We start from the raw sequence: 12,565 nt of genomic DNA on the forward strand, positions 1-12,565 counted from the left end.
CATCTCACATAAGTGTAATTCATTAAAACTCAATTAATAAATTTCGCTGAATCTGTGGCCCTGCAATGCTACAAATCAAGGTCCTTGCTGCAACATTTATGACCAGCTTGTAGGTAGGGTCCTCTGTAGTTTCTCGGGTATCCTACACACTGAGAAAATAGCTTTGCTGAATTGAATTGTTATAGTTGATACATTGGGGAAATGGACTAAATGAGCCCTAATAGGATGCTTCTGACTTAATTTTCTGAACAGTTTTCAAGTACATAAAAGGTTGTTACAAGGAGGAGGGAGAAAAATTGTTGTTCTTAACCTCTGAGGATAGGACAAGAAGCAATGGGCTTAAATTGCAGCAAGGGCGATTTAGGTTGGACACTAGGAAAAACTTCCTAACTGTCAGAGTGGTTAAGCACTGGAATAAATTGCCTAGGGAGGTTGTGGAATCTCCTCCATTGGGGGATTTTTAAGAGTAGGTTGGGCAAACACCTGTCAGGGATGGTCTAGATCAATGTTTCCCAAACTTGGGATGCCGCTTGTGTAGGGAAAGCCCCTGGTGGGCCGGGCCGGTTTGTTTACCTGCTGCCTCTGCAGGTTCGGCTGATCGCGGCTCCCACTGGCCGTGGTTAGCTGCTCCAGGCCAATAGGAGCTGCTAGAAGTGTCGCGGGCCGAGGGACGTAGCTCCCATTGGCCTGGAGCAGTGAACTGCGGCCAGTGGGAGCCGCGATCGGCCGGACCTGCGGAGGCGGCAGGTAAACAAACCGGCCCGGCTCGCCAGGGGCTTTCCCTACACAAGCGGCGTCCCAAGTTTGGGAAACACTGGTCTAGATAATTCTTAATCTGCCTTGAGTGCAGGGGACTGGACTAGATGACCTCTCGAGGTCCCTTCCAGTTCTATGATTATACCATAAGAAGTTTGCTCATGTCCTTAGTATCTTTTCCGTTGTGAACGTTTTGATATCCCTTTGGGGCTCATTGAATCAATTTTGGTTCTCATTTTACATCCTTCCTTTGTAATTAGAACTTGCAAACAATTCTGGCATACAAGTAGCAGAATTCTTACAGTTAATGGTGGTAGAGAATAGAATTTCATTTACAAAATATTAATAGGCTTTTAATTTGGCGTGTAAAGCCTTTTAATACATGTACAGCTGGAGGAGAATTGCTGAAAACTCCTGGGCTCTGGAACAATTGAAGCAGCCTTAGCCCCACCTGACGGGAAGGAGAGGTTAGCTGGTTATTCTTCCAGCTGGCATAGTCCCAGGCTTTTGTGTGAGACAGGTGTTTCTTTCCAGCAAGCAGCTTGGACTGCCCAGTGAGAGGAGGCTTTGTAGTTCCCACTAGGGACTAGCATTCAGATGTCGTGATTTGGGGCAAATTAGATACATGGTTTTTAAAGATTCTCTCTTTGACCATGATTGGTTCTCCACACACCTAGCTACATGGACAACTGTTTGCTGGAAATAGAATTAAGACAATCAAAACCAGTTCTACTGAATCACTATCAAAGGGTGGTGACTTTAGGGCAATTGCCATCTGGGTTGGATTTAACTGTCCGACTTTTGTTGGGGAGGAAGTGCTGTCACAGCAAATAGCCCTTTTTGTTCCCCCATGTTGAGCCATTTACAATGAACTGAGTTAATCTGTTCATCTGTCTGGCTTGGTGAGTCACTGGGAACCTGCCACAGCCTCATGGAAGTTCTTGTGATATCTTGATATGTTTTCAAAGTCAAATCCTCTTGCTGCTCTGTAATTCACGGAGAAGGGAATGATAATCTTCCTGAACCCTTCTGCCAATGCGGTCTTCAACTTGCCAGCCTTGTGATGGAGGAGGAGGGGCATGAAAATACTGGGGTAACAGTGGCTGTGAGACTTGGAAGAAAAGTGATGCTTTTTAAAAAAGGGAAGTGGGGTGGGGAATGAAGATGAAGAAAGAATAATGGCAAATTGGCAATCACTAGGGAAAATTTTTTCTCCTTTGGTTTTATTAGTGTGTTTTAACCAGTAACGAGCATGGAAGGGAGGGGGGAGGAATAGCTCAGTGGTTTGAGCATTGGCCTGCTAAACCCAGGGTTGTGAGTTCCCTCCTTGAGGGGGCCATTTAGGGATTTGGGGATTTAGTTGGGGATTGGTCCTGCTTTGAGCAGGGGGTTGGACTAGATGATGTCCTGAGGTCCCTTCCAACCCTGATATTCTATGATTCTAAGCCTCTCTGTTTGGGACACCACTCAGCTAATAAAACACTTCATGTTAGAATGTTGATGGTGGATTAGATACTACTGGGGGGCATTCTGCCCTAAAAAAATCTGCACACAATATTTTAAAATTCTGCAAATGTTGTTTGTCAAAATAATGCTACATAATCATGCTAGTTTCAATTATTTTGGTAATTCATTTCCAAATACCTGTCAGCAAGTATGTCTGTAACAATAAAGACGCACACACAAATTTGACAACCCAGTTCCTGTCTCTCTGCCCCTTCCCCCCCCAGAGCCCAATTGGAGGGCCAGATACCCACAACCTCTCCCCCCCCCGCCCCAGAGCCCCCCCCAGCCAATACATCTGAACCCCCTCCTCTCCAAAACCCAACCATGGGGGGGACCCCTTGCCCAGATACCCACACCCCTCTCCCACACTCCCAGAGTCCAGGGATCCAGAAGGAGAAACAACTTGATGCTTGATCCCAGGCTTGTACTGAGTTTCCTGCGCACCATCCTCTCCTTCCCTCAGGACATGCTGGGAACTGCAGCTGCCAGGAACCCTCTTGCTCCCTCCCCCTGCAGTCTCTTCTATGTGCAAGCTGGGCTCTGCCGAGTCCAGTGGCCCCTAGTGGTGGCTAGCAGCACTGCAACCCATTTCTGGGGAGGGGCGGGGGGGGGGGAGGAAATTCTGCATGCACAACGTTAATTTCTGCAAAATTCTGCATTGTGAAGTGGCACAGAATTCCCCCAGGAATAATTAGAGAGGAAAGAGAGTGTGGTGGTTAGGGTGCTAGCCTACAACTTTGGGAGTCCTAGTTCATTTCCTGGTCCACCACAGGCAAGTTACTTAGTGTTTGTGCCTCTTTTATACATATCTCATAGAGGTGTTAGAAGAATACATTCATTATTGTAAGGCATTCTGATAGTATAATAATGGGGGGGCTATATAAATTCCATAGTTTGTTCATTTGTCATAGTACGGATTTGAAGGCTGGAGAGACTTTCAACATTTGTCTCAAACTTAGCTTCCTGTAGAATTATTTTAGTAAGAATTCTGCTGCTTGTGTGCCAGAATTGTTTGTAAGTTCTGATTACAGGGCCAGTTTCACTTAGGGAAACCCTCTGAAGGGAGTGAATTGCACAGGGGATTCTGAATTCTAAATTCTGAGCCAGATGCACTTGCTTTATTATGTCAAGTAACTGGCTCTCAGCGTCCTTGGGTTGATCTGATAGTGATACAGTGACAGAGTAGAGCGCTTCAATCTGCCACCAGAAGTAAGCACAGTCTAACTTCCACGGTGGTAGTAAACATCTAATATTTATCTGGAAAGTTTAAATTGCAGTACAGTCCTAAGATAGGAAAAGAGAACCTTTGCTAATACGTAACTAGCACTGGTCAGAACATTTTCATCAGATTTTGGCAAACAGGTAACTTTTTGACAGGTTTGATATTTTTCTTCCGGCTCTACCCACAATTTCTTTACTTGCTGCAAACCTGAATGCCAGGTTAGGACAGTGATGCAGGGAAATGGAGCGTACAAACTCTGCCTGAGACCTTGGGATGGATTTGGCAATAAAAACTAAAGAGAAGTTACATGCTTGGGGGCAGATTTAGGCTTCAAACTTGCATCAGGGCAGCTGCAGCACTTCTGGTGAAGACTGTCTAAGCCAATGGGAGAGAGCTCTCCTGTCAGCATAACTCCACCTCCACAAAAGGCGGTAGGTATGTCCATAGGAGAAGCTCTCCTGCTGACATAGCACAGACTACACGGGGGAGGTGGGGTTTAAGGTCAGTATAACTATGTTGCTCGGGGTGTGTATTTTCACCTCCCCGAGCAATGTAGTTACACTAAGTGTGTAGTGTTGATCTGGTTTTGGTCTCTTTTTTGTTTTCCTGTCTGAGTGAGTAAGGCCTGTCCCTTTGAATAAGGACATAATTACTGTTCTGGAACTTTCCTGTTGATGAGGCTGGAGCTCACAGACAAAATAAACTAGATAACCATTTCTCTGGGCGTGGCTCCACTTGCAGATGTAGAGCGCTGGGAGTTAAACCAGCCTTCGGAGACTGCAGCAGGGAAAACGCTGCCGAGTGTTTACACTCTCAGCTGGAAGCGCACTGGTGTGGCCACATTAGCAGCTCCTGCAACACCACAAAAAGCAGTGCATTGTGGTAGCTATCCCAGCGTGCAAGTGGCTGCACTGTGCTTTTCAAATGCGGGGGGGGTGGGGGTGGGTGGAGTGTGACAGGGAGTGTGGTGTGTGTGTGTATGTGGGGGGGGAGGGTTTTTAGGGTGCTGAGACTGTGTCAGCATGCTGTCTTTTAAGTCGCCCCCCCCCCCGCCTCTCTCTCTTTCACTCACAGCAAGCAACATTCCACACTAATGGCTTGCTTTGTCCTGGCTGTCAGAAATGTCAGCATGCTGGCTGTCAGAAACGGAGCTTTGAAAGGGGATATCCACATTCCTACAGCCGATTCCAAAACAATGACAAGAGTGGCCACTTGACTTAAGGGGGATTATGGGATGTTTCCGGAGGCTGATCAAAGCGCAGTAATACAACACCTTGTTCACGCTGATGCTGGGGTGTTTCAGCCGAGGCGCAACAAGTGCAACAAACATTATGCTTCTCATGGATTACCAGGAGCGCTCCAGCTGCAGAGTCCAGACGCTCTAAATACCTTGCCAGTGTGGACAGGTTGGGAGTTAGGGTGCCTGGGGCTGCTTTAATGCGCTCTAACTTGCAAGTGTAGCCAAGCCCTCTGTTTCAGTCTATTTACCTGGCACAAAAGGCTCCAAGGGTGTCAAACTAGTGTAAAGACGTTGAATTGTATGAAGAACTCTTCCCATTGCCCCTTTAACTTAAGCTTCTTTTGATCAAAGGGAACTGGAATATACATTTACTTGGACTTTCTCTGTGGTTTCATCTGTAGCTTTCTATGCTAATTGCCTATTAGTCTTTCAGCTGTCAGGATGGAAACTGCTGTCTGTGGGGCTGAAGCACTCTAATCAAATTCTCCTGTCAACTTGTTTGCCTGTCTCATTCTCATTGCCCTATACAATATCAATTTAAAAAAAACAACTTGCTTTTTTTAAATAGCAGGCGACTCTGTCAGAAAACCTAACTAGCTTTTTGATTCCAGAACACATCATCACTTCTACTTTACTGGCCCTGAATCAAATTGTCTAATGAAATTTTATTGAAGGATGCCTTTGTTCATGTTTCCCAATTCAGGCAATATCTAGTTGTCACTCAAATTCATAACCATACAGTCTAAATTTTACTTTATTATAGGAAGGTGAAGGTTAAACATATGCTTGGTCTTCATCTCCCTCAGATTTGTGTACTAACTTGGCTGGAATTCACATGAGGACTTTGCAATGCCCTGTGACACACCCATAGGTTTCCACGGGAAATGGATTCAGGCCCCCAAATCTCCTTTAAGTTATACATTTGCCAGTTTTTAAAGTCTTTATAGTACAGTCCTGGCCAGTGTTCCAATGAAGGGTTATTGTCTGGACCTATTCTTTTTAAAAGTAACAGGGTTTCGAACAGTTTTTTTCTGAAACTCTGGACATAACTGTGAATTTAGTACAATTTACTCAAAAGCACAACCTGATCAAAGACACTAACACAGAATTTGAATTAAAATTGTCTTCTGGTACAAGCAAAATTATTTAATTCGTCAAAAATTAGGGTCTAGCTTGTTTGAAAAGAAATAATTGTTAGATAATTATGCCTCTGTTTTATTTCTGTTCATATTTTTAAGTGTGGTGGCTACATTCTCATCCCCTTCCTGTGTTCATCATGCAGGTATTTTGATGGCAACTTGGAGAAGCTTTTTGCTGAGTGTCATGTAATTAACCCAAGTAAAAAGTCTCGAACACGTCAAATGAACACAAGGTCATCAGCCCAGGACATGCCTTGTCAGATCTGCTATCTGAACTACCCCAACTCGGTGAGTACCTGGCAGCTCAAGGCACAGGGCAATTGTTTATAGCCCAGTGCAAGTCTCTTTTCTTAAATTGAAGAAAGAAGAACAGGAGTACTTGTGGCACCTTAGAGACTAACAAATTTATTAGAGCATAAGCTTTCGTGGACTACAGCCCACTTCTTCGGATGCATATAAGTGGGCTGTAGTCCACGAAAGCTTATGCTCTAATAAATTTGTTAGTCTCTAAGGTGCCACAAGTACTCCTGTGCTTCTTTTTGCGGATACAGACTAACACGGCTGCTACTCTGAAACCTTAAATTGAAGAATCACCTTTAGTCAGAGTGAAAACTTAATTGCATGTTTTATGGGCAAACTGATTACTTTAAATGTGTTACCACTTAAAACCTGTGTAAGCACTGAGAAATAGGAAAACTGCTCCAAACAAAAAATTACCTTTGCAAAGGGACATTGAAGTCACTAGGGCAGGGTCTCTCAAACGTTATTGCACCGTGACCCCCTTCTGACAACAAAAATTGCTACGAGACCCCAGGGAACCGAAGCCTTAGCTGTCTCTTCCCTTGCCCCCTCTCTCCACCCCCCCCACCCCTCCCCCCACTCTAGGGGGCACCAAAGCTGGAGGGCTTCAGTGCTGGGTGGTGGGGCTTGGACTTTGGACTTCTGAAGTCTCCGGCCCCAACAAATTTAACAGCCCTGGGGACCCCATTAAACGGTTGTGACCCACTTTGGGGTCCCAACCCACAGTTTGAGAACCACTGCACTAGGTGTTGAAACTTCTAATCTAGGTAAAACTGAAAAGCCTTTGTTTTCCAGGATCAGAGTTCAGGGTGCTATTTCTCCTGCAACAGTTATACTTCACAAGTATTGTAGGCCCCAGTGTCCTATAGCAGCACATTAAATCCAAATTACATGGCAGGGACTATGGAATTGTGTAATCCTCTCCTCCTCCCCAGGAATCCTCTACTTTTAATTCCCGCTCTTCAGTTCAGTACAGAATGTTTAAAAACCAATTTATTTCCTCTCTTAATCATTGGTTTTTAAAAATAAGCTCTAAAATTTAAAATTTTAACTATTTTAGGTTTTGTTTACAGTGAAAATAGTCTCTAGTTTCTTGTCATCTTGCTGAAAATCAGTTTCCGATTTTGGATCTCATGTACTAGCACAAGGATGCAATGAAGCGTTTGGAACACTGCAGAGGAATAACTTGTTTCCCTGGATTTTTTTAAAGTGAACACTATTTTTCAGGTTTCAAGTTTGCTAAATGTGACAGGACCATATTTGGGGGATGACTGTTCTTGAGAAATAAGAATTTCAGACTATAGGATATAATTTTCTCTTCATTCTGCTGTGCTACTCCATATGACTAAATATAGGGTTTCCCTACCAGTGGATGGAGACAGATTGGTTACTTTTAATTAAGGCCTAATATTTGCAATATGAACATGAATTGAGGAGGGGATGGTAATTCATCAGAGAAGCAAAAAGGGATACAAGCACATCTTCAAACTTCAAAATTTTGCAAATGCCAGTTCTGATTTTTCATGCAGATACAGTAGAACAGGGGTGGGCAAACTATGGGCTCCCTGCCTTTGGGGGGGCAGAGGGCTCCGCATGCTGCCCTCACCTGCAGGCACTCCCCCCCCCCCCCCCCCCCCCCCCCCCCCCTCCGCCCCAGCTCCCATTGGCCGGGAACGGGGAAATGCAGCCAATGGGCGCTTCAGGGGTGGTACCCACAGGCGAAGGCAGCATGCGGAGCCCTCTGCCCACCCAAAGGCAGGGAGCCTTCCTGAGTGCTCCACTGTCACCCCGGAGCTGCTCAAGGTAAGTGGTGCCAGGCCAGAGCCCACACCCCAAATTCCTCCTGAACCCCAACCCCCTACCACACCCCGCACCCCTCCAGCACCCCAGCCCCCTCCCCTGAGCCCCCGCCGCACCCCTTTTGCACCCCAACCTCCTGCCCTGAGTCCCCTCGTACATCCTGCATCCCTCCTGTGCCCCTTCCTGCACACCACACCCCTTCCCACACCCTGCACTCCCTCCTGCACCCCAACCTCCTGCCCCAGCCCTACATTCATGGCCCTGCATGCAATTTCCCCACCCAGATGTGGCCCTCGGGCCAAAAAATTTGCCCACCCCTGCAGTAGAACCTCAAAAATATGAGCACCAGAGTTACGGACTTAATGGTGAACCAGACCCTGTGGAATGGGAAGTCCTCAGTCAGGCAGCAGCGCAAACCAAAGAAAAGCAAAAGCTCAGGACTTCAGCCAGGGGATTGGGGCTGCAGCTTCCCCAGGGAATGGCGGGGTTGTCAGGGCTCCGAAGGGGAAGGGCTTGGAGCTTTTGACCCTCGGGAGCACAGGGGTGTAGGGCTTTTGAGGGGGGTGGGAGTGCTGGGGCTCAGGCCAGGGCCACCCAGAGGAGGGGGCAAGTGGGGCAATTGGCCCTGGGCCCCACGAGCCCTGGCCCGACAGCGGTCTGGCTCTTCAGTGGCGGGGCCCCTTCAGTGGTGCCGAAGACGTGGAGTGACTGAAGGGCCCCCTGCCGCCGAAATGCCCCACGAGCCCTGGCCCGGCGGTGATCCTCTTCGGCGGCATTTCGGCGGCAGGGGGCCCTTCAGTGCTGCCGAAGATGTGGAGCGACTGAAGGTCCCCCGCTACCGAAATGCCACCGAAGACCTGGACCACCGCCGGGTGAGTACAAGCGCCACAGCTCCCCCGCTTTGCCCCAGACCCCCTGAATCTTCTGGGCGGCCCTGCTCAGGGCTTCAGTCCTATGGTTCCACTCCTGGTTTCAGCCTCGGGGGGAGTGCCGGGGCTCAGGGCTGTCAGGTTGTGGGCAGCAATGCAGTAAAGCCATTCAGCAAAGCACAGACGAAACCATTAGATCAAATTATTTTTTAAAAGGTCAGATACACAATGAGACATGCAAAGAAATGTCACGAGTCTAAAACTCAGAGTGTTGTAAAAAACACTAGAGGAGAAGCTGATGGATATAACTAAAGTAGGACAAGATAGAAAACTTTTTAAAAGAGTACATGATAGGTTAAAACTGAAATGGGGAGTCTAGGGAAATGACTGGAAAATAAAATTACACAGTCTTCTGCAGTGAATAAAACTAGCAGATGTGGAATTATCTAATTCTTTATACTATATGCACAGTGGGTCTGTGTTCGTGGAATAGCTTGGGTGAAATGGTCCTCCAGTGGCTGTAGTTCAGCCTCCTGAGTTGTTGTGGCAGTTTACTTTCCCAAATGTAAGTTATCAGTATCAAGGATTCAGGGCTGCTGTGTGCTGTGCAGACAAATAACATGACAATTCCTGTCCCAGAAAGCTGACAATTTGGGTATTGGGATACTACAGATGGACAGAACAAACAGGGAGAGGGAGGATAAGATCGGTAGAAAAATGTAAGTCTGAAATACATTCTGTGGCTTTGCCAGCAATCAACATCCATCAGGAACTTTGTTTTCTTTATTTGAACTTACAGTTCCGTATGGAGTGAGAATGATCTTCAAAAACAAATGGCACCCTGGTTTGATCTCTTTTGAAAACAGGAAACCTTTATATAATCAAGACATGAGAGCTTTCCATTTTTATGCTGGGTGTGTTTATTAGCCTACCTTTCAGGTCTCCATTTTGCACTTTGGTTTTATGAGCTGCCTTAAAGCGTACTGTGTTGTTGACTGGCATGGCTGCAAGACTTTCCCCAGAGAGGAATGGGCAGTGCGAGCTCTGTGTGGAAGGAAGAGCAATGCACAGATTCCACCACCTGGGAGATTCTCAGCATTGTGTTGTACTGGAGGAATTTACCATTGGGTACTCTCTAGCCAGTAAGGAATAAAACATTGTCTCCAGAAATGCAAATAAATGGTTGAGGAAATATAGACTTGCCCCGTCCTCCTCTCTTTGTGTCTTCAGAGCCTTCTGCACTCCTTCTTTGCCTTTAAAGGTGAACTGCAAGGGAGAAAAAAGTATGTGGATCCGCTTTGTTGTATAAAGATATTGAAAAAAATCTGCTTGAGTAGAAATTCATACTTGTTTTTCATTAGAAATTCATGTCTAGTCTACCTTGGAAAAGTTAGGTGACTGAAGAGTTAGTAGGGTTATGACATTGCAGTATTGAGAAAGTGAAACCTGGCTAAGAGCGAAATGATTTTGATTGACTATAAAACTGCCTAACTTAAATAACTGAGAAGGGACATCTTTACTTACTTTTAAATATCGGTGTTCTTTTGAGAGTTCCAGCAAGTCTAGCAAAGCCAGGGACAGCCAAACTTAGCATTCCTAATACAGAGTTCTAAGAAAGCAAAGAAGCCATCTTAAACGTTGAGTACCTTTTATCTATCATAATGAAGCAGAAAGGGCACATGTCTGATTTCTCCCCCCCCACCCCTCACCCCCTCACTTACAGGTCACCTTACCTCTTAGAGTGTGCATGCGCAACCCCCATTCCCCCCATAAAAAACACTTTCCAGTGTTCTATATTGAAAGTGGAGCATAGTAAATTCAACTCAAGCCTCCTGCCCCAAGTGGGCTCCTTGCCCATATCCGTACTGCCGCTACATATTTATACTTTGCCCATCACTGTGACATCTGCCATAGCCCCTTCTCCACATGCTGCTTTTAAGCATCTGGGTATTAGTCAGTGTCCATGAAGTTAATATCTTCACACTTTCAGGCCCTGGATTGTTTGGACTGTTTTCTTGGCTGAGGAATGGGCACTACTTCCTCAATATCACAGTGGGAAATTATCTAGTTCAGAGATTCTCTATCTTTTTTCTTTCTGATTGCCCCCCACCCCCCACCCCCACCCCCACAACATGCTATAAAAACTCCATGGCCCACCTATGCCACAATAACTATTTTTCTGCATATAAAAGCCAGGGCCGGCTTTGGGGGGCAGCAAGCAATGCAGTTGTGTGGCCCCGCAAAGCTAAGTTGCTCAGGCTTTGGCTTCAGCCCCGGATGGTGGGGCTCGAGACCCTGGGCTTCGGCTTTCTGCCCTGGGCTCCAGCAAGGCTAACGCCAGCCCTGCTTGATAGACCCCCCCCCCCCCAAAAAACCTGCTCGTGGTCACCCAGGAGGCTCTGGACCTCTGGTTGAGAACTGCTGATCTAGCTGAAAGTGTGGAAACATGGTGTGGTGTTACTCCTGCTCCCTGGTTTTTCCAAACCTGTGCTTTGAATACATTTGCCAGCCTCCATGCATGTCTTCCGGTGCTCTTCATAAACTTCCTGTTCAGTAAAATCTCGCCCTTTTTTCCCCACAGGCAAATACACTATCTCAGTATTCTGCTTTCCGGGGGTGGGGCGTGTAATTGCTTCAGTTCTTTCAGCTTCCAGTAAATCTTCCATAAGTAATATTTTAAAGCAGTGGCAGACTGCATTTGTCAGTTCTGTTTCCTGTACCACCATGGGAATACCAGTGATTTAAGTATGGAGGGTTTTACACACAGCAAGCTCAGCACAGTTGGCAGTAGCGTGTTGGCCAAAACAATGTAATAACTGAATTGCCTATCACTCTTGGAATAGGGGTTCTCACAGGTCAGGATTGAAGGGAAGGGGGCATCAGATAATGTTCTGGAAATTTCATACTGACACTTGACATGGATTTTCATGTGGCCAAAGAAACCCCTGAGGTTAAATAAAGTTACTGTGCTATGAACAGCAAAGGTAAAACTTACGACTGCAAGTCCCCTCCCTGTCACCATTTTGGGACCAGTATATTGGAACACATACCAGGGAGCATATGGTTACATTTGCTCCATTTCCTGTTCTCTCAGGTAGCCTGAGTGCTCACTGTATGTGTTTCTGCTTTCCTTTGTACCTTGAGAGCAGTAGTGTAGGGGTTAGTCTAGTCCTTAGCTTAGCTGGAAGGAGGATAGTGTCTGTTAGGGAAAGCCTCCAGGGTGAGGGTATAAAGTTTAGGCAAAATGGAAGGAGATCCTGGTTTTTTTTCAGCATATGAAGAATCTGGGGGAAATGGTGCAGGAAAACTAGGCCCTTTAATCTTTTTTTAAATGAAAGGCATGGGTCTCTGTTCATGCCTGAGATCACTGTCAGCCACCTAGTTTGGATTTGAATTCAAGCTTTTGCATTGGGGCTGTGGCTGTGCTGTGGACAGTAGGGATTACTCAATGAGGGGTGGAGGAACGATAACAGAAAATGTGGAAATGGCAGAAGTGTTTTGTTTCAGTTTTCACCAAGAAGGTTAGTAGCGATTGGTCTAATATAGTGAATGAGCCAGTGAAAATGAGGTAGGATCAGAGGCTAAAATAGGGAAAGAACAAGTTAAAAATTGCTTAGACAGTTAGATGTCTTCAAGTCACCACGGCCTGATGAAGAACATCCTAGAATATTCAAGGAGCTGACTGAGGGAGATATCTGAGCCATTAGAGATTAGCTTTGAAAAGTCATGGAAG

General features: G+C 46.1%; 1 protein-coding gene across 2 annotated transcripts in view; it reads left to right on the plus strand.

Annotated features, from left to right (window-relative positions):
- ARIH1 (ariadne RBR E3 ubiquitin protein ligase 1) overlaps nucleotides 1-12,565 on the plus strand; it is a 137,104-nt gene that overhangs the window by 75,100 nt on the left and 49,439 nt on the right. For both annotated transcript variants that reach the window (XM_005280991.5, XM_065558561.1), the window contains exon 3: nucleotides 6,007-6,151. In XM_005280991.5, coding sequence (XP_005281048.1) covers nucleotides 6,007-6,151 — 145 coding nt within the window. The remainder of the gene's footprint in view (nucleotides 1-6,006; nucleotides 6,152-12,565) is intronic.

This window comes from Chrysemys picta, chromosome 10, assembly GCF_011386835.1.
Source record: "Chrysemys picta bellii isolate R12L10 chromosome 10, ASM1138683v2, whole genome shotgun sequence".
Taxonomy (NCBI): Eukaryota; Metazoa; Chordata; order Testudines; family Emydidae; genus Chrysemys; species Chrysemys picta.